General features: G+C 33.0%; 1 protein-coding gene across 1 annotated transcript in view; it reads right to left on the reverse strand.

The window, feature by feature from the left end:
- Positions 1–19,981, reverse strand: part of LOC106644350 (uncharacterized) — a 350,343-nt gene that overhangs the window by 160,599 nt on the left and 169,763 nt on the right. Inside the window, exon 4 of the mRNA XM_089597345.1 lies at positions 6,776–7,063. Coding sequence (XP_089453471.1) covers positions 6,776–7,063 — 288 coding nt within the window. The remainder of the gene's footprint in view (positions 1–6,775; positions 7,064–19,981) is intronic.

The raw sequence follows: 19,981 nt of genomic DNA on the forward strand, positions 1-19,981 counted from the left end.
GCAGATATTCATAATTTCGATAATGTAGAAAATAAAACTATTGACTCAACTTCAAAAGATAGTACCCAGATAACTTTAGTAAATTTTCATTACTCTACGAATTCTACAAAAAAAACTGTTGACTTTCTAATACCAATTAATGTATCTGCACTATTGTTATTATTTTATTTCAAATTTAAAAGTGATTTAACATTTTTCAAATCAATTTTATTTTTGTTATTAAAAAAATGATTCAATAATACTAGAAGTAACTTGTTGCAAATTTTTAATAAGTTAATGACTCATGATTCTTATATCTATTTATTAACATCGTATTTTTTAAGAAAAACATTAAAAAATGTTTCATATTTTCAGAGATTTTATAATTAATTTTTTTTTATAAATTTATATTTTGAGTCAATTTTCATATTTGGTTTAGTTTACAGCTTGTTCACTGAACAACGTTGTGGAAATTCCTCCAAGTGGACAAAATAAGCGAAAATCTTATAAAACTCCAGTTCAAGATGCTGTTCAGGAAAAAATATCAAATTTTGAAAGAGATTTGCAGATTGAACTTTTAAAACAAAACGCTGGTTTAGCTACAATTGAAACAAAAAAAAATATCAAGGAATTACAAAAAAATATTGATCAAGAAAAAAATCATTTGAAAATTCTGCAACAATCTGCAAAACGCCAAAAAACTCATCGAGATGAAAAAAATTCTGCAATAAAAGAATTCTGCATAATAAATCCTAAATCAAGTAAAAAGTTAAAAGTTCATGCAAATCATGGAAGACCAAGTTTAGAAGTACAACAACCCGAACTTTTAAAAACTATTGTAAATCTTGTCACTTTTGGGGCTTCAGCTCATGATAAAAGACGGAATGAAACATTAAATAGTTGCAAAACTTTGACTGATCTTCACAAAGAGTTATTAGCAATCGGTTTTCAAATTTCAAGAGCTGGTACTTATTTACGCTTGCGACCAAGACAAGCAAGTTCTAATGAAGGAAAAAAACACATAACAACCGTGCCAGTTCGTCTCAAGCGGGCGCAAACCAACAAGCATAAGAATCATCTTGATCAAAATTTTTGTACTGCGACAATAAGGAGTCTTGAAATTTTAGCTTCAATTCTTGGGCCAGATCAATGCATATTTTTATCCCAGGATGATAAGGCAAGAGTCCCTTTAGGAATTACAGCAGCAAATAAACAAGCTCCAATTCTCATGCATCTAGACTACGAGGTAATTTACTTATAGTGTAAAAAAATGAAATTTAACTTCAACAAAATAAGAATTTAACTTAATGCGTATTTATAATATTTATTTGTTTACAATAATATTTATTTATTTACAATAATATTTATTTATTTACAATAATACACATTTACAATAACATTAAACACTGAAAAATTATATTTTTATATTCTTAAAAAATTTCACTTAAAAATAAAACAAACAATCATACTAATTAAGACATATTTAAATTTATAGATTCGTTTGCCAGATCATGACTGGGTTGTGGCCGAGAAGCATAAACTTATCCCTTCGGTGTATGCTCTTATTGTTATAAAACCTGATCAATTGGGAATGCCAGATGCAGTCACATATTCTGGCCCGACATATATTTCTATACGAAGTGGTAAACATTCGGCTTCAACTGCCTCGACCCATGCATTAGATTTTGATAGACTTTTTGAAATAGAAGAATGTAAAAACATGCTGATTAATGAAAAAACTGGAACTGTTAAACCAATTGTATTCTTATCTGTTGATGGTGGACCGGATGAGAACCCCCGGTACCAAAAAGTTATTCGACATGTTATCGGTCATTTCATCAAATATGATTTGGATGCTATTTATGTATTTACCAATGCTCCAGGACGAAGTGCCTACAATCGGGTCGAGCGCAGAATGGCACCGTTGAGTAAAGAATTATCAGGAGTTATTCTTGAACATGACCATTTTGGAACGCACTTAAGTAAAAGCGGTGAAACTATAAATATTGAGCTGGAAAAACAAAATTTTAAATATGCTGGTAATGTTTTGGCAGAAATATGGAATAATATGATAATTGATAAATTCCAAGTTTTTGCTGAATATAAAGATTTAGAAGAAGAAATGTTGATGCCAGATTTTCCAGATGCTGAATGGTATTCAAAACACGTTCGAGAGAGCCAATACTTACTTTAAGTAAGAAACATTTTTATACCTTAAGATTTCATGCTGTGGCTCTGGAGTTTTACTTCAACGTTTATTTTCAGGTCATCAAATGCTCTGATATTTCTTGTTGCTCGCCGCATCGTAGTGGATTGATTTCAATTTTAAAAGAAAGATTTCTACCACCGCCTTATTCGCTTTCTCAAACTTCTACCGGACTGAATGCCCCTTCTCCAAATCCAAATGGTTTTGATGACTTTGCTCCGTTATTAATGCGTATTGCTGTAGATATCAAACCGGATACAGGCAATTTTAAATTAATGCCTTACGATTTTTTTTGCCCATCGGTTCAAAAAGATTTAAAAGATCGAACGTGCGATAACTGTGGAATCTATTTCGTAACAAAAAAGGGTCTTAAATATCATAGAGAACAACTTCACAAGAAAAATATCTCGTTCAAAAAAGTTCGACCAAATCGAATAATAAAACGGCGTGATGAAGAGCTACTATGTCTTTTTCATGACGAAGATAATATAGTAGAAACGGTTGAATGGGTAGAAAAGGAAGCTCTCAATACCGATGGAATAGACTTACCAATTGAAAAACAGAAAAGTGACTTGCCTTTAATCGATGATATCGTTAAATGGTCAACGAATCCGTTTGAAGAAGATTTTTAGTATTATTTTTAAGACTAATTTCTTACGTTACCAAAAATTAAATATAATAACTAAAATATTTTAGAATAAAATAAAAAATGACTTATATTAAATTAAATAGTTTATGAAAAAAATGTAGATCTTAAAATTAAATAAATTACGAAACATTGTAAATTAAGGTAATTTAATTTCTTTTTTTTCCGTTTAAATTTTTCGTTGTTACGTAACGTTTTTTTTGGGGGGGGGTGTAAGGTTCCGTGACGGATGCGTTACGATGGGGGAGGGAGGGTATAAATTTAGCTCGTATATGCGTTACGTAATTTATGGACGTCCCCCGGAGTATGCAGGTTAAAAAAATTGTTGTATGATTTGAGAGAGAGCCCTAGAGCGCGGTATGAGTGTTTGGATACATATTTAAAAAGTTTGAATTCTAAAAGAAGCGAGAATGATTATTGTTAGTATTATATTCATGACTGATATGATTTGATTCATGTAATTATCTTTGTGGGCAATTTATTGGTATACAGTAGAATTTAACATAAAATTAACGAAACTAAAAAGGCATTAACAAATAAATTTAAAATAAAAGACATAGGTGATGTCAATACATATTTTGGTATAAACATGGTCTGCAATCGTAAAAGTAGTGTTATAACATTAAATCAGGAAAGACATATAGAACTTTTAGCATAAGAGTATAATGTGATAAACTTTATATTATATGAAATTCTAATGAAGAATAACTTAAAATGTGAGCCAGCATGATCGGCATCTGAATTGAAAAACTACAGAAATTTGATAAGAACACGTCTATATAGAAGCTCAGGAACGAGACCAAATATCAGTTACGGCGTAAACTATTTAAGTAGATTTCGAAACTGGTTAAATCAAACTCATTACAAAAATGCGATAAGAATTTCAAAATATTTGTATTTGACAAGAGATATTAAGTTAACGTATAAAAGAAATTTCAAAATCAATATTTTGACTTGTTCTATTGATGCAGACTGGGCAGGTGATGTGGTTGATAGAAAATCAACTACTGGTTTCGTTATAAAGTTGTTTAATTATGTAATATGTTGGAAATCTAAAAAACAATAAAGTGTAACAACATCTTCGACAGCAGCTAAGTCTGTGGCGTTGTCTAAAAGCGTAAGTGAAATATTATGGGTAAGAAAAATATTAAAAGATTTCTTAATTATTTTTGATGAACCAATAAATTTTTTTTTAACACAACTCTGGTACGATTAGTACTGCTAAATTTTGTAACCATACGAAAAACTTAAAGTACATTGAAACACATTTTTACTTTGTAAACAAGAATTGTTCCAATGGTATAATTAATGTAGCTAAAGTAAACTCAGGATAAAACAGAGCAGACATTTTCACCAAGTTACTAGGGAGAATGAAATTTTTTGAGTTGAGAAAGGATTTAAGACTGATTTAAAAAGAAAACAGCAGTGGCGTGTTAGAATATAAGTAAATTTTCAATTACGCGTGTGGCGCTAGGATGCTAAGCTATGAGCATGCGTAGGAGCTCTCGAGTTGCATGATTAATGCACGTTTCATGACAATACGTATATTCAGTAAAAAAATTACCATTGCTTAGGCAAGGTGCCTCATGTTCGTGATAAAACATTATTAATAATAAATTGAAGTAAATTGTAGAAGATATGTTTGAATTATTCAGTTTCGCAGGTTCTTTTATTGTTAACACTTGTTATTATACCTATTTTAATATCTCAAAGAATTAAGAGATTACTGTAAGAGTTACACAAAAATGCTGATCTCTAACGTAATGGATTCTTTATTTGTCAATTTGGACCCTGCTGCTGCAATCTCGATGGATGTTATGCGTCAGTTTCGTGGTGCCTGAAATTGCACACAGTTGAAGCATTTAAAGTTTTTCCTCTTGCAACTATAAGCATGGTTAAAACTTTTATAAGCCCTACAGGATGCTTTTTTTCAATTTTGTCAAGTTGTAATATATATTTTTGGGCAAGGTAATTTGACGTTTGATGGCCCTAAAAAAGACCAGTGAGCTAAACACTGTCTTAACTAAAGTTTCCAGCAAACGTAACTGCCTGAATACCTCAGGGTGATCTTTTCTGGCCTGTATAAGGCGTTGGAGCTAGTTGTAAAGCTCTGTCCCAACGTCTCTTAGTATTACTCTGGAGACATTGATGTCTACAGCACCTTCTTTTTTTTCAGACTTAGTTATTTTGGTGATCTAAGGTGGGGAGTTTGGTTCGTAATGCTTACCTGTTGGAGACTGTCCCGTACTTCTGTTTGTTCAAGTTTATTTTTCTTCACAGCTGTTATATAAACCCAGTACAGACCTCGGAGAAGATCAATAATGCCTGGTTTAATGCTTAGAGTCGAGAGGGTAATGTAGGGTCGTTGATTTCCAGGGTTTCCAGCCGAACAACTCCGCTCGTGATATCTGTCAGTGAATGACTGACTTGGTTCAATAGTGGCCGGCTTTACACAGTCTTTCAGTCAATGAATCATTGCCAAAAATAGTAATAAAAATGTATTTGTTGGTAAGATGATTAAACCTTAGGTTGCCTTTTAAAGTACACATGAGATTAATGGTTAGGTAGGGAACGTAAATGCTTATAATGGAGCTGGAAAGGATCAGTGGTGATACTTCCAGCCATTCCTTACTGTCATTTTTGATGATGAAGAGCTAGCTGCGGGTAGCTTGACTCTAACCCTCGGAGTCTCTGCGTATGAAGACTGTGCTGGAGGGAGGTACGCCGCTGACCAAAGAATATCTCGTTTTCGGGTGGATCTTCGTATAACCAATTGTTTATCGTTAGTCGGGAAAGTGGGCTTAGAAATTACCTTTTCGTAGATATGCCGTTAAGATAAACCACTGAGAAGAAGGATGTTGTGGCTGTCCAAACTTCTCAGAGTTGTTTTTCCTGGCTTAATGTTGTAGCAGACTCTGCTCTGGTACCACCAGGTTGGTTGGGAGAATGGTCATGAAACCTCTAAATGCTAGATCAAATTGTGCTCTGGCTAGATATGTCATCTGGTATTACGCTGGAGACGTTAGTATTTAGAACATCTTTTTATTTGTGGCACTCGTAAATCTTGGTTGTTTGGGATGAAATTTGACGTAAGTCACATGTCCATTAAAGAACAGTGTTATCGGTAGTAAGAATACCTAGCTGCACGACTTTAAGCTCTATGTTTTATGCACTATTAATTAACGACTGTAATATTCGGTACTTTTCTCGGGGATATTGTAACCAGACTAACATACTTCTATTGCAGGTTGTTTCAATCTTACTTCTACGCCCCCTAGTATATCTGACTGAAGTAAAATAAAAAGCTAGCATATATTTACAAAATTAAAGCTTATTTGTTGCCATTGTTATTTTATTTACTAAGACAAAAACTATACGACCACCATCTAGAAAGTGTCAAGAATCAATATGCAAAAGTTCAGCAAGATTAATTCAGTAGTTCTCACGGTTAGCGATCACAACGGTTTTAGCAACTTTCAAGCAAGTGTCAAGAACGTATGTAAAATTTTCTAACTAAAAACGTGTCACATTACATGTCAACACACTACGGTGTTTCATTTAGTAAGTCTTGGGCGAAGCTGAGACGGGGGGCTGCTAGTTATACACATAGTGCATCGATGTTTAGTGCTTGAAGTATACATTTGTATGTTTCAAAAGCTATTTTACTAAGGACTCGAACAGTACCGTAGTTCAAGAATTGCTAAAGCATTTGCATATTTTCGTTGGTAAAGGTATTTTAGTGAGCTGAAATCGTAAGTATTTTTTCATTAACATTGGACAGGTATTGCAAATTGGAGAAAAATTATTTGATTAGCATCGTGCCCAATGACAAAAATAATGAAAAATTTTGTTACAACATACTTGATAATTATATTAGAACTAAAGTATTTAACACGGAGGATAAAAACAAAAAAGAAGTAATTAAGGGAATGATCAAAACGTACCTTCATGTTGAGGACTGTCCTTGTAACAATTTTGATTTGCACCACCAGTGTTGACCAAGTTCTGGTCACTGGAAGATGGCGAGACCATCGACGAGTTGGTGGTATTAATATTGACACGATAAGGACCATTGCTTGCTGCTGCTTCAGTTAAACTTGAGCTCCGATGATGCCGATGGGAATGATGTGGCTTGCCTCGATACGATTCCAACAGGTGACTCGAAAACGACATTGCACCATCCAGATATGGTCGCTGTCCCAGAATGGAAGCACGGAACGAATTTTGGTTCCCTAATGTTAGGAGATCTGAACATCAACATTTTTTTTTTTTTTTTTTTACAAAAATAAATTTTAATTTTAGGACGAGCTAGCCTTATTAGGGTCCAGCATAATAAAAACTAGAAGATCCTTTAGTTATATTATTGATCAATACTAAATATATTTTTACTCATTAATTTTTTCTTATAAGTTATAAAAATTATGGAGAAAAAACGTAATAGTTGAGGAGTAAAGGACCTATAAAGTTAAAATGATGTACAATCGTGACCTATTTTGCTTCTTATTCTTAACTGTTGTTTGCTTTATATCCAATATTTTTCATTTGCGCAAAAAATTAACCTTTCATATTTTCGTATAATTTATCTTGTAGAAAAATAAAATTTGTCATGTGAAATTTTGATAGTGAGAATTATTCGTAGGGCACTATACTGGTTTCCATTGTTTATGTCAAATCACTGTTTACTATGGTAGATGCATAAAAGATACAAATTTAAATAGAAGAAAAAAGTTATTTAAGCTCCCACCAAGTTAATCCTAATTAATAATTCTAATTCGAATCCCAATGTAACAAGGTTACAGTCGATAGAACCGAAAAATATGTCAAAAACAGCAAAGTAGTGCCTTTTAATATTTATTGCCTTAGTCAATCAACTATTAATATTGAAATCTAAAGTAATACTTGTATATGTTTCTAAATTGAAAATCATTAATAGAACTATCTTAATATTCATGTACCTATTTTGATTCAAAAAGGTACTAATCACTCCAACGTTTCCTTCAGGACAATGTTATCACTTAACAGTCTAATAGCTGATCCTTGCTTTGTATAGTAGTGACCCTACAACTGTGGTTTGCCCTTTAACAGTGGATTTAAAAGAAACTATTAATTTTTTATTGTACGATAAACGATTTTAGTAAAAAAAAGTAAAAACATTTACTTGTAAGTTGTAATAAGAAATAGTTAGAAAAAATCGCGTAAGGGGTCTCAAGACCTCCGATGGAAGCGATGCTACTTTATATGTATGGCAACGAAACATTAACTGTTATTAACCCCTCGAATAAAGTGAGGAAACACACTCATGTACATGCCAAAGGACATAAACATATATACATTTCAAAAATCCAACAATTTATTGGCAAATACGTAAGGAAGGATTATGTTCTAAAATAAAATGAATAATATATTAAGAAACCGACATAACGAATTTTTGAATAACAGTCTAAACAATATACACGGTACATGTAAAAAATTGTAAGTAGGCGATCAGTAGGCCCTACTTTGGCTGCCTCTCTTACCTACTGAGATCCTACAGTGGCAGCGTCAGGGGACGTTTGGTAGGCCCTCAGTAGGCTGTCTTAATTAATATAACCTATAACTACCTTACAATTTTAAAATATATATCCATCCATAAAAGAATACCCATTGTATTAAAATTACACAAAAGTCATGCTTTGGTTTGAAGGAATTATATTTAATTTATTCATAAATCAGTTTTTATATACATGAAGATGTAAATGAAACCTTATAAATGTCACTCACTGTCAATGTCAAATTAACAATATGTGTATATGATTTGTGTTAGTTAACTCTAAATTGTTTTTAAGTTATAATCAAGTAAAAATTAAAAATAAATTGCTTACACTGCAGCTCAGTTTTCTTTTATACAAAAACATATTGACTCAATTGTATAACAGATGAACTTTACTTTATAGCAGGCAGCTGAATCACAGTGTACAAACTGTTGCATACGAAAATTTTATAGCCTAAATACGGTTTTTGAACAGTTTTTATCGCAATTTTTCACTATGTACACAATTCGTAAGGTAGGATAAAGGTAGGTTATGTAGGCTGCCTCATGAGTACCTAACGCTCGTCCCCTGCCGTGCCTACTAGTGCATAGAGAGGCAACTAATTTTTATTTCTGCTCAAGTGCACGTGTATAAGTATATTATGACGTTGTACTTGTATGAAGTTGACGAAAGACTCGAGAGGCCTTCGAGACCGCAAAACTCGACCGCTTCCGAACTCGTACGACCGACTCTGAATTGGGATGTAATATGGGCCACTGGAGGGGATAAGAAATTCAACATGGCGCGGAAGAGTCAACGCATATGCATGCGCAGCATAGGACTTGAAGGCCATTTTTTCTCCGTGTTTAAATTTTTGATGACAATGAGGCCCGTGCGTTTTTCTAAACTATATTTACATCAGGAAGTAGCTCCTGGTGCCCTTTTTTTATACTCTAGAGCTATGCAACTCACGAAAATCTGAGTTAAAATACGCAGCTGCTGATAAAGTGCTGTACCTATATGTATACGAGCACTGCTGTAGATATATGTATACGCGGGAAAGCTATCAGCAGCTGCGTATTTTAATTCGGATTTTCGTGAGTTACATAGCTCTGGAGTATAAAAAAAGTGCACTGGGAGCTGCTTCCTGATGTAAATATAGTTTAGAAAAACGCACAGGCCTTATTGTCATCAAAAATTTAAACACGGAGGAAAAATAGCCTTCAAGCCCTATGCTGCGCGTGTGTATGAGGTGACTCTTCCGGGCCATGTTGAATTTCTTATCCCCTCCAGTGGCCCATATTACATCCCAATGAGGCTCTTTTACCGTCAAGCTTGAATCAGATGGCGCCAGGGCACGTCGCGGCTGTCATGGCCGTCTCACTCACACAACATTACTTTTCAGTATTGTATGTACATAGGAATTTAAAGTGTAGTGGTAAAGCGCAATATTTGAAATTTTGAAATGAATAAGGAAGACAAGAAAGAATATTATGGGAGCTTAAAAGTTTCAGAATTGAAAAAGCTTTTAAAAGGGAAAGGAGCAAGAGTCAGTGAAAGAAAAGCAGAACTCGTGGACAGGTAAGCCATGACTTGGGAGCGGCAAAAATGTTGGTCTCCCAATTGCTTCGAGCCACTTTTTTTTTATCACACTATCAGAAGGAAATTTAAATTTCACTTTTTTATCGCAGGATATTACACTGCACTCCATTTTTCCTACTATCTTTAAACGTAAATGCAAACAAAAATTGTCTGCAAACAACAGCAATCATTTACAAAGGTTATGTCTTCTGCTTTGCTCATTACACAGATAGGCTCACGAACGCAATACACAACTGTAAATTTGACGGTGTGTAAGTATGACAGCCGCGACGTGCCCTGGCGCCATCTGATTCAAGCTTGACGGTAAAAGAGCCTCATACAGTAGCAGCACAGCAGCAGCAGCTCAACAAATATACATGTACTTATGCACATATTTCGCTGTTGCGGCAAATGAGCGGAGTGGTGGTAGCATCTCGAACTGTCGATTTTTTCCAGTTCAAATATAGTTAACATGACCATTTATGCATTTTTTATAAGATTGATAATAACAAATAAACAGTAAAATAGGTATATTGTATAAAAATTTATTAAATTGTTAATTAGTTATTGGGTATTATTCTTTTAATTGTACCAAATAAAAAATTATATGTGTCATTTTTCGTTTATGATGATTATGACACGGTAATTATTATGACCAGAATAAATGGTGCACGATAACAAGTACACACTTACGGTAGTACTAGTACAATAGTTTTCTTAATTTTACTATCAATAAAAACAGTTTTTAGTCGTAACAATATTTTTCAATAATGTTTCAGAGTCTGGCCAAGATTACAAGAAAAAGTTCTAGTCAATTATTGAGTTTTCTAGATTTCATAGAATATTTTAGTTGAATTTTAAACAAAACATTGTAGTTGAAGAATCACTTATGATATCCCACATCAAGATTAGGTAAATCAAAAGTAAGCTCACTTGAGAACTTAGTAGCATTCTTAAATCGAGATTACATCTTGCTATTAACAAGTGAATTTTCTACTGATGACCCGCTCAAACGGAGACACCCGAGCAGAATCCTCCCTTTCCTACTGCCGAACAAGGAGCCGTACGGGAGGGCTAATAGCTACGAGAATGCGTTGCATAATATTGAAGTATACTGACTACTGACAGTGTTTAACCTAATACAGAATGGAGAGGATATCCAGCTGCTGAATCATCGAACTTCTTGATAAAGGTCCTCTTTCATAAGCTTCATTAGGAACGGATTGGGGGTGACGACTGCTGTTGTTCTTTGAGCTGTTGTAGCATGATATGAATAAACAACGCAAACTACCGAGATATTTTAAAATCGGTTGAGCTGAAAGAAGCTTGTTTGGTTACAATTTTGGATAAATGTGAGCTTATAAAAAAGCTGATGAAAATTCAAAAAAACTTTATCTACATTGCTCTAAGTATTTAACCAGTTAAACTTTACTAGACACTTATAAACGGAAAAACCCAATATAGAAAAGCTGTAGAGTAAACAAACTTGGCTTTCACAATACGATTACATGTGTGTTACATTTGTGACATAAATTTTGTAATCCCATGTCAATCGTTAAAAAAGTCTGGTTTAGTTTAATAGGTTTGGTGGAATAGTTTATTTAAGAAACATTGATCTAATTTTAACTAGTTTGTTTAAAAATATTTATCAATAATACGGTGATGCGTCTCATAAAAAAGAAGAACTTAGACTTCTGACTTTAAAAGTAACTTAATTTGACTGTGTAATTCTTGTATCATTCCAAAAAATTTGTAAAGTGCAGCTCAGACTAAACGTAATGCAATAAAAATGTTTATCACGGCATCAGTGAAAATATGCAATAAATAAAATGTATTAGAATAATTGAAAATTTTCTCTCATGTGAGAGGTAAATATGATAAGAATCGCGGAATCCAGAAGATGAAAGAAAATGAGTATAAAAAAAAACACATAACAAACTCAAGGTGTCCACTATTAAGGGAGTTAGAGTAAAAAAAAAATTTTGGCTGATGTTTGTGAAGATTAATCTATTTTGTTTTTTAGTGTTTTTTATGATGTACTAAGATTTTAGAGCGGCTATTTTGGGTGTACTCGTGGTAAAGCATCGTTTTTCAACAATTACATCATTAAACTAGATGCTTTATACAGCCTAAACTAATATATTTTAAAATGTTCTTCAAAACTTTTCAAAAACCGCGTGATAAGTTTGTGACCATCGGTGATCACTACAAAAAAAATGATATATTTTTTGTTTTAATTCTTTTCAGATCATAAAAAAAATCTTATGTAATAATTAAGTACACTAAATTAGATGGGAGGACCATGATCGAAATCAAGGTCGCATAACATCATTTCTCCATGGAATAATTTTAACTACTTTTGTGTTAAATCTTTAAATTAGGCGCCAAGCAGTGCACGAGCTAGCAGTGGCCACGATACTGAAGATGACGTCATTACTATTTACTTTCAACAACTTTAGATATGGGATAGTAGGCCACTCCCCTCGTGCCTGCGAATTAATCAGAGGGACGCAACTACGCGCCAAGCCGCCCAAAAACCGAGGTCTTCAAGTAGATTAAGTTGCGCGATTAATCAGTCCCTGTCCAGGATCACTCCACTTGGCATGTTCTAAGGCATTGTCTTTTGGAATTATACTGTTGGGTACTATTAAGGTGTAAAAGTGCTTGTGTATACGACTTGCATTTCATGCACACGTACATTTATACTTTTGAAATTCAATAGCTTCAAACCACATTGGTATTATAATTTAGTAAGTTATCCAATTTGAAAATGTATCAAGTGAGTTATGATTCAAATATTTTGTATTTTTTTTAGTTTTTACAGCTTGTATGTTGTCACTATGTACAGTTTCTTTTAATGAAATAGATAATCCATTAATTTTTTTATAAATTTTTGGTGAACATGATTTATTTGTTTTTTCATAATATCTCCAAATAATAAATATTTCAATAATAGTACAGTGTATTGGTAGAAGGTGAAATAATTCTTATGTACCTATTGGTTGCCAATTAAAATTAAGGTAATATATAATATCATGAAGGTTGGGCTCATAAAACACCTCTAGATCACCTATTAGCTTACGTCCAAGTACGTTAAGTAACAAAGGCCCAATCCCATCCATTATCCTCCTTAAACATCGTTCTGTGATCAAGGGATGGTATAATTAAGTATAAATATATTGATGATTAGTACTTAATTGAGGTTAAATAAAAGTATCAAGAAGAAAGGATGTATCTATGTGTGCTTCGTGCCGGATACCGACTCGTGACCCATAAAATTGATTGAATAAATAAAATCTTGATATTTTGGGCTTATGTATGCGGGTAAACTATTGAAATCAAACAAAACGTTACATAAGTAAATTTTTCGCGCTTGACGTGGGGCACGAGTTATGGTGTGTGGACGATATATGTATATCTATCATTGTACATAACAATCGATTGATGCCGCATAAAAATGGATGCTAAAATTAGTGTTTTACGGGATTTGAACTTTAATTTTGTTTACGACGCATTGAATATTCACTAAGAATATATAACAAATTTAGCAACTCAGAACACCCAATATAAACGTGAAATTAATGAACTCAAAAATAAAATTGACGAATTGAAAAACGAAGTAAACGTGTTGGCCCGTATTTTTACGACTAATATTGCCTTATTAACAATTAGAAAATTAAGTACTAAATGAAGCTTTACTTATTTATTCATATAAATTTGTACGATACGTTAATCACATAGGATATACCTGGTGCTGTCGTAAAGCTGTAGAAATAGTGGCCAAACTTGAAGTTTTTTTTTTTTTTGAAGCAACCCTAATAGTTTTTAATAATTTGCATGCAGTTTAAAATACTAGCAAAATAAAATTCTGTTACCTTGGATTTTTGCATAGTTATTACGGTATATATATTTTCAGAGTACAAGCAACGACAACAAAGTCGAACTTATCGTACGGCTTAAGTATCAGACCATAACATTGAATAAATACATTACTAACTGGTCATCATGACTCATCGCCAACGTACTGGATTATTTTTGAATAAGATCAACGAGCAAATTGAAAGTCAAGGAGGTGAAAATTTAGAAACAAACGATGATATTGATTGGCGCAAAGCCGTGTATGATAATATAAAATCAATTGTTGATGAAAACTCTGTGTTTGAAAAACGAATTCAGGCCTTAGAATTTTCCGATGAGGGTAAACTTGATTATAAGGCTCAATATGATGATCTATATGAAAAAGTAAATGCTTTACAACAAATAATAAATTATCTAAGCTCCAAAAGTTTAATAGAAAAAGGAAATTTATAATTTCGTTGACGCTCCTGAAATTTTACGGTCTCGAAAACGTTCACAATTTTAATCAGAATTAGAGCAGTATTTAAACTGTATTTGTCCGTCTGATAAAGAATTACCGCGTATATTTGCTGGATGTTGCCTCGGCGCGGCCAAAGATTGGTAGTATTAGAGGGAACAAGATTTAAAAGGTTTCGAGTAATTTACAGAAAAAATTAAAGACCGCTATTGGAACGCAGGTGTTCAACGCGGGTTCAAATAAAAAATTGAGTTTGGTATGGATATAATCATAACATAAAGCTTACACGGGTTTAATATCCTACTCAGATTTTGGGTATTGCACGGTACTTGGGAATTTTCTCGGATGAAAAAATTTTTTTATTGCAAATAGCGGGTCATTTTGATCAGGTTGTTAGACAAGCGGTAATGTGTGATAAAAAGGGGAAAAGTTGAAAATTCGATTAATTTATTGGCAGATTTTGACGCTGATGATCGTAAGCCGTACAATCAAAGCTCACGGAATGAGAGTCGCAAAGTAAAACAATCATTAAACGAGCAACCAAGGACTCAATCACAGCCCCAAGTATCAAATCAGTCACCTCGACAAAGTAACACCCCATACAATCAATCAATAAATCAACGTAATATTCAACAATATACACAAAATACCCCTGTAGCTGGATTAACACAAAATTTACAAAATTAAATTCAAATTACGCGTCCTTGGAAAACAAATCAAATTACGTTTCGTTCGTCTGAAACTACAAGCACAAACACGGATAATGGTGTCAATGAGGTGAAAAAGAAAAATTCCATCAATAATAGAAATAATATCTATTAACAAGAACAAATTCAGACTAAACAATTAAATGAAACACTCAGAGATATAATAAATAATGACAAATCAAAAAACGAAACAATGTTGAGGCAAGTACCTGGAGATACGCATTGCATAAATTAACCTGAACACATTTTAATAAGTTCTCGATGAATAAAATTGATATTGTTTGAGAATGGGCACAAAATCGATTTCAACGAACAGTTTTGTACACAAAATTAATAAGAAATCAGTCAACGTTAAAAATCATCCAAATAATCGAATACTTAAAGGATCGCAAAGAGTTATGAATAATAAATTGTTTCAATTAGATATTATAGCGGAAAATGTGCGTGCATTAAATTTTGTTAAACCACGTAAAACGGATCCAATGCTATCAAAAAATTTAATTTTATCAAGTAAAAATGATGAATAGTTAAAATTAAATACAATACTCGAATGTCCTACGGATTTCCTATTATATGATATTCATCTGGAAGATAAAATTACAAGCATAATTCGTTGTCCAGAAATTTTAATAATTATTGAAGGTATCACAGCAAGTGCATTAGTAGACTCAGGAAGTGAAGTAACGTGTATGTCAAAATCATTTTATGAGAAAAATAAAAGTTTTGAAAAGTTGCCTATGTTACCGCTGGTAGGAAAAATGATAAAAGTACGGCACAAAAGAACACTAAAATAAGAAAGCAAATTTTTGCAAAAGTTAAATTTGAGGAAACTATAGTATGTATACCATTTATTGTTGTGTCTCAACTGGCCAAAGGTATTATTTTAGGTTACGATACTTTTAAAATGTTCAATACGATAATTTACTCTGAACAAGGAACAATAAATATAAGTTATAAAAAATTAACAAGTAAATAAAGCTATGCTGAAATCTGTTGAGTCGTTAGGTTGCGTTTAATCTATTAAAATTATTGTTGGATTACATTCTAAGAAATTTAATCCAGTATCCACAGATCTCATGTATGAATCCATTAATTTCGATAACCAGTATTGTATCATTGATAGCAATTATAAACTGACGTCAGAAGAAATCGATTCTTAATTGAATACATGCCAGAATCTTACGTGCATCCAAATGACACAATTAAAAGCATTAATTTACGAATACAAACATATTTTTGGAAAACGTCCAGGTTTGATTAATAATTATTAACATATACTTTTTCTAAAAAATGATCGCCCGTCTTACACAAAACAATACCCTATACCCTTAAATTATTGACAAAAGGTATTGGATAAAATACAGAAAATGTTAAAATTAAGTATTATACGAAAATCGTGTAGTCCATATATAAATCCTATAAGAGTCGTTATAAAAAAATACGATACTCTCCATCTTTGTCTGAATGCTAGAAAATTAAACGAACAATCGATTGACGATTATGAATCACCGCCAAGTTTGAAGGAACTTTTTTTGCGATGTAAGAATGCTAAAATAATATCAAATTTAGAATCAACCAGTTCATATTGGCAAATACCATTGGCTGAAGAATCGAAACAAAATACTGCATTTAAAAATGGACAATTACGTTAACGAATTTAATGGTGTTGCTTTAGGCATCAAAACTTCTGGATCCGCGTTTTTGCAAGCACTACATGGGATATTATTTAATTTAAAAAGTTTTCTATTAACATTTGTGGATGATTTGGCCTTATTCTTTAAAGATTTTGACACACATACAAAACATTTAAGATTATTGTGTAATAGGATTGCAAAACATAATTTAAGGTAAAATTTAAAAAAAAATGGTTTTCGCTCAATTGGAAATCGAATTTTTAGGGCTCAAACTATCAGCTGACGGTCTTAAGCCATAACCAGATAAATTGCATCTATAAAGAATTTTCTAGTGCCACGTAATACAAATGTGCTTCAATCGTTCTTAGGTCTAGTAAATTTTTATGCTGAATTTGTAAAAAATTATTCATATTATATGATACCATTAAATCAATTGTTAAGAAAAAATACACCTTTTATTTGGACTGTTGAACATCAACCAGCTTTTGATAATTTAAAAAATATGTTCGATAAAAATATGATGTTAAAATTTCCCGATTTTCGTAAACCATACATTCTTACAACGGATGCTTGTGATTACGCAATTGCCGGTGTTTTATCTCAACTATAAATGATGAAAATGAAGAAGAAGTAATTACATTTATTAGTCGTAAGCTGCGAAGTAGCAAGAAAAATTATTACACCACAGAAAAAGAATTATTAGCTGTAGTATGGTCACTACATAAATTACAAACGTATTTAAGAGGGGCAATCAAAATTTTTGTATACACTGATCATGAAGCTCTGACATTTTTTAAAACTTGCAATTTTAATAATTCTCTGTTAAGACGTTGGCAATTAGCATTCCAGAATTACAATTTAGAAATTTCACATATTAAGGGTAAAAATAATACCAGCGTAGATTTTCTAAGCCAGGTGCGTTTTCTCAGAGAAAAGTTCCTGCTGAATTTTCCGTATTAATAATCTTAGCACATGAACCTAGTAAAGAATTTAAACAGTCATTATCACATTTTCAACAATTACAACAAAATGATGAGCATATTCAAAAGATTTCAATCTTGTTGAAACAAAATAGTAATCGTGCAAATCGTTGTTTTGTTTATTAAAATAATTATGTATATAAAAGAGAAAATGATGTATTAAAATTAACTTTGCCACAAAACTTTTTATTATCATTCAAATCTGAAGTTCACACATTGTATTTACATATAGGATCAAAGAAAAATCATATAAACTTATCAAAGAACATTTTTTTGTTCTAAAATCAAAGAGTATTATTTATAAGTTCATTAAACATTGCCACATTTGTCAGATAAATAAGATTAATACTATTAAATATCTTAAACACTTTACCCCGATTTATACCGACAAACTATTGGATTTGCTGCCAATTGATTTTTATGGCCCATTACCAACTGCTAAAAATGGCTATATATACAGTGTCGACAATTGATATTTTTCTAAATATGTCGTTCTATACCCTACGTGCAAGGCCACCACAGAAAATGTAATAAAAAATGTTTCAAGATTATGTTATAAAATATGGAAAACCCAAACGTGTCATACAAGATTTTGGTACTCAGTTTACATCTAAAATATGGTTAAACCGATTAAAAAAAGAAATGATTCGGATTTCATTCTCAAGTATAAGACATTTGCAATCTAACATAGTCGAAAGAATTCATCGTTAATAAGCTCGTTTCTTTTAAACGTGTTCAAATGATAGCCATGGTAGTTGGTATAATTATTTAGAGTTGATTACCAGTATTATTAACGAAACAATGTATCAAACTGCAAAGTTTACTCCTATTTAGATATGTTTGGATAAAAAACCGAAGACGTTTTGGGAAAAATACATAAAAGTTCAAAAACGACCCGAGTTATGGTATAATGATAAGATAGAATTAGAAAAAGTCAATATGAATACAATTCTCTGAAATCGTCAAATAAATAAAGTCACAGAAATAAATTTTTTGCATTTAAGATAAACGACTTAGTGTTAGTCAAAGCCTAAAAAACTTCTGACGCGTAGAAAAGCGAATAGCTAAGTTTTACTTTCTTTATGAAGGCCCATATCGAATAATAGAAATATTTGGTGATACATTGAAATGAATTGAATGTATTATTAAGGAGCTAAGAGTAGAGCGCTCTTCGTAGCTCGGCTTGTTACATATAATCTTTAATACAATTGTAAGATTAATTGCTAATTAACACTGGTGTCATAGGCACCCACAACAAAGAGAACGTATATAAAACAAATATTAAAACAACAATAAAATGAATAATAATAATTAACCTTATAAATAAATAAAATAAAATAAGCAAAGTAGGCAGACGACTAGTCTTTGAAAACGATAACTATGTACACACTGGTAACACACACACAAAATTCACAGACACGCCCCTTAAAAACGACGGAAGTGGTCCTGCCGCAAAAATTCAGCTAGTTTCCTCTTAAAATAGGGTCGTTTAAACTGCACACAAAAGTCAATTGATAAGCGGATCCAGAGTCGAGTAACGTAAACACTAAACGAGTCACTGTAGAACTCAGTCCTCGTCCACGGGATAACCAGATCCAAGGCATTTTCTCTCTTAGAGCCTGCTGCATCAGACGAGCGGAAAACCATCCTCTCAGAAATATACCGCAGCTCACCAGATTTTAAAATGCCACAAAGCAAGCCAACACACATATAGTCCCGACGAACACTGTAGGGCATAAGATTGAGGCGAATGTACACGGGTGTGATGTGTTCATTTTTCTTGAGCCCCGTAACAAATCTAACAGCCACGTTCATAGAACGCTGCATTTTTACCAACAGCTCCGATGATAAGCCAAGAAACAGGCAGGCAGCATAATCGTAGTACGGGAGAACAAGTGATCTTACAAGCAGCAAACGCATTTCAGGCACGAGAGAGTCACCACACTTACGCAGTCGAGAAAAAGCAGCGTAGCACTTCCTACTGGTCTCCATAATCTGCTGCGCAATAGTCAGATGCCCATCAAGGATAACTCCCAGGACCCTAATGCAGTTCCTGCATCGCTGTACTCAACAAAATTACCACCTACTCAAACTTTCAGTGGATTAGAGTTACAAATACGGCCGACAAAGCCACGGGAGTTATACCACACAACCTGCGTCTTTCCTGAATAAATTTCCAGGGCACAATTAATGCCCCAAAGACCAAGCACATCAAGGTCATGCATGCATATATGTGATGTTTACAGTGTCTCAGCACACAAGGCGCATCGTTCATGTACAGCGAGAACAGAAGAGGGCCCAACACACTCCCCTGAGGAATACCCGCCCTCCGATACAGTGGAGCCGATCTTCCGCCTTCATTGTCCAACGCCACCTGTTGTCGACCAGATAGGTAGAATCCAATCCATGCGCACACTGAGTTG

Source organism: Copidosoma floridanum, unplaced genomic scaffold (assembly GCF_036245765.1).
Source record: "Copidosoma floridanum isolate Cflo_tuat_1 unplaced genomic scaffold, Cflo_Japanese_pri ptg000032l, whole genome shotgun sequence".
Taxonomy (NCBI): domain Eukaryota; kingdom Metazoa; phylum Arthropoda; class Insecta; order Hymenoptera; family Encyrtidae; genus Copidosoma; species Copidosoma floridanum.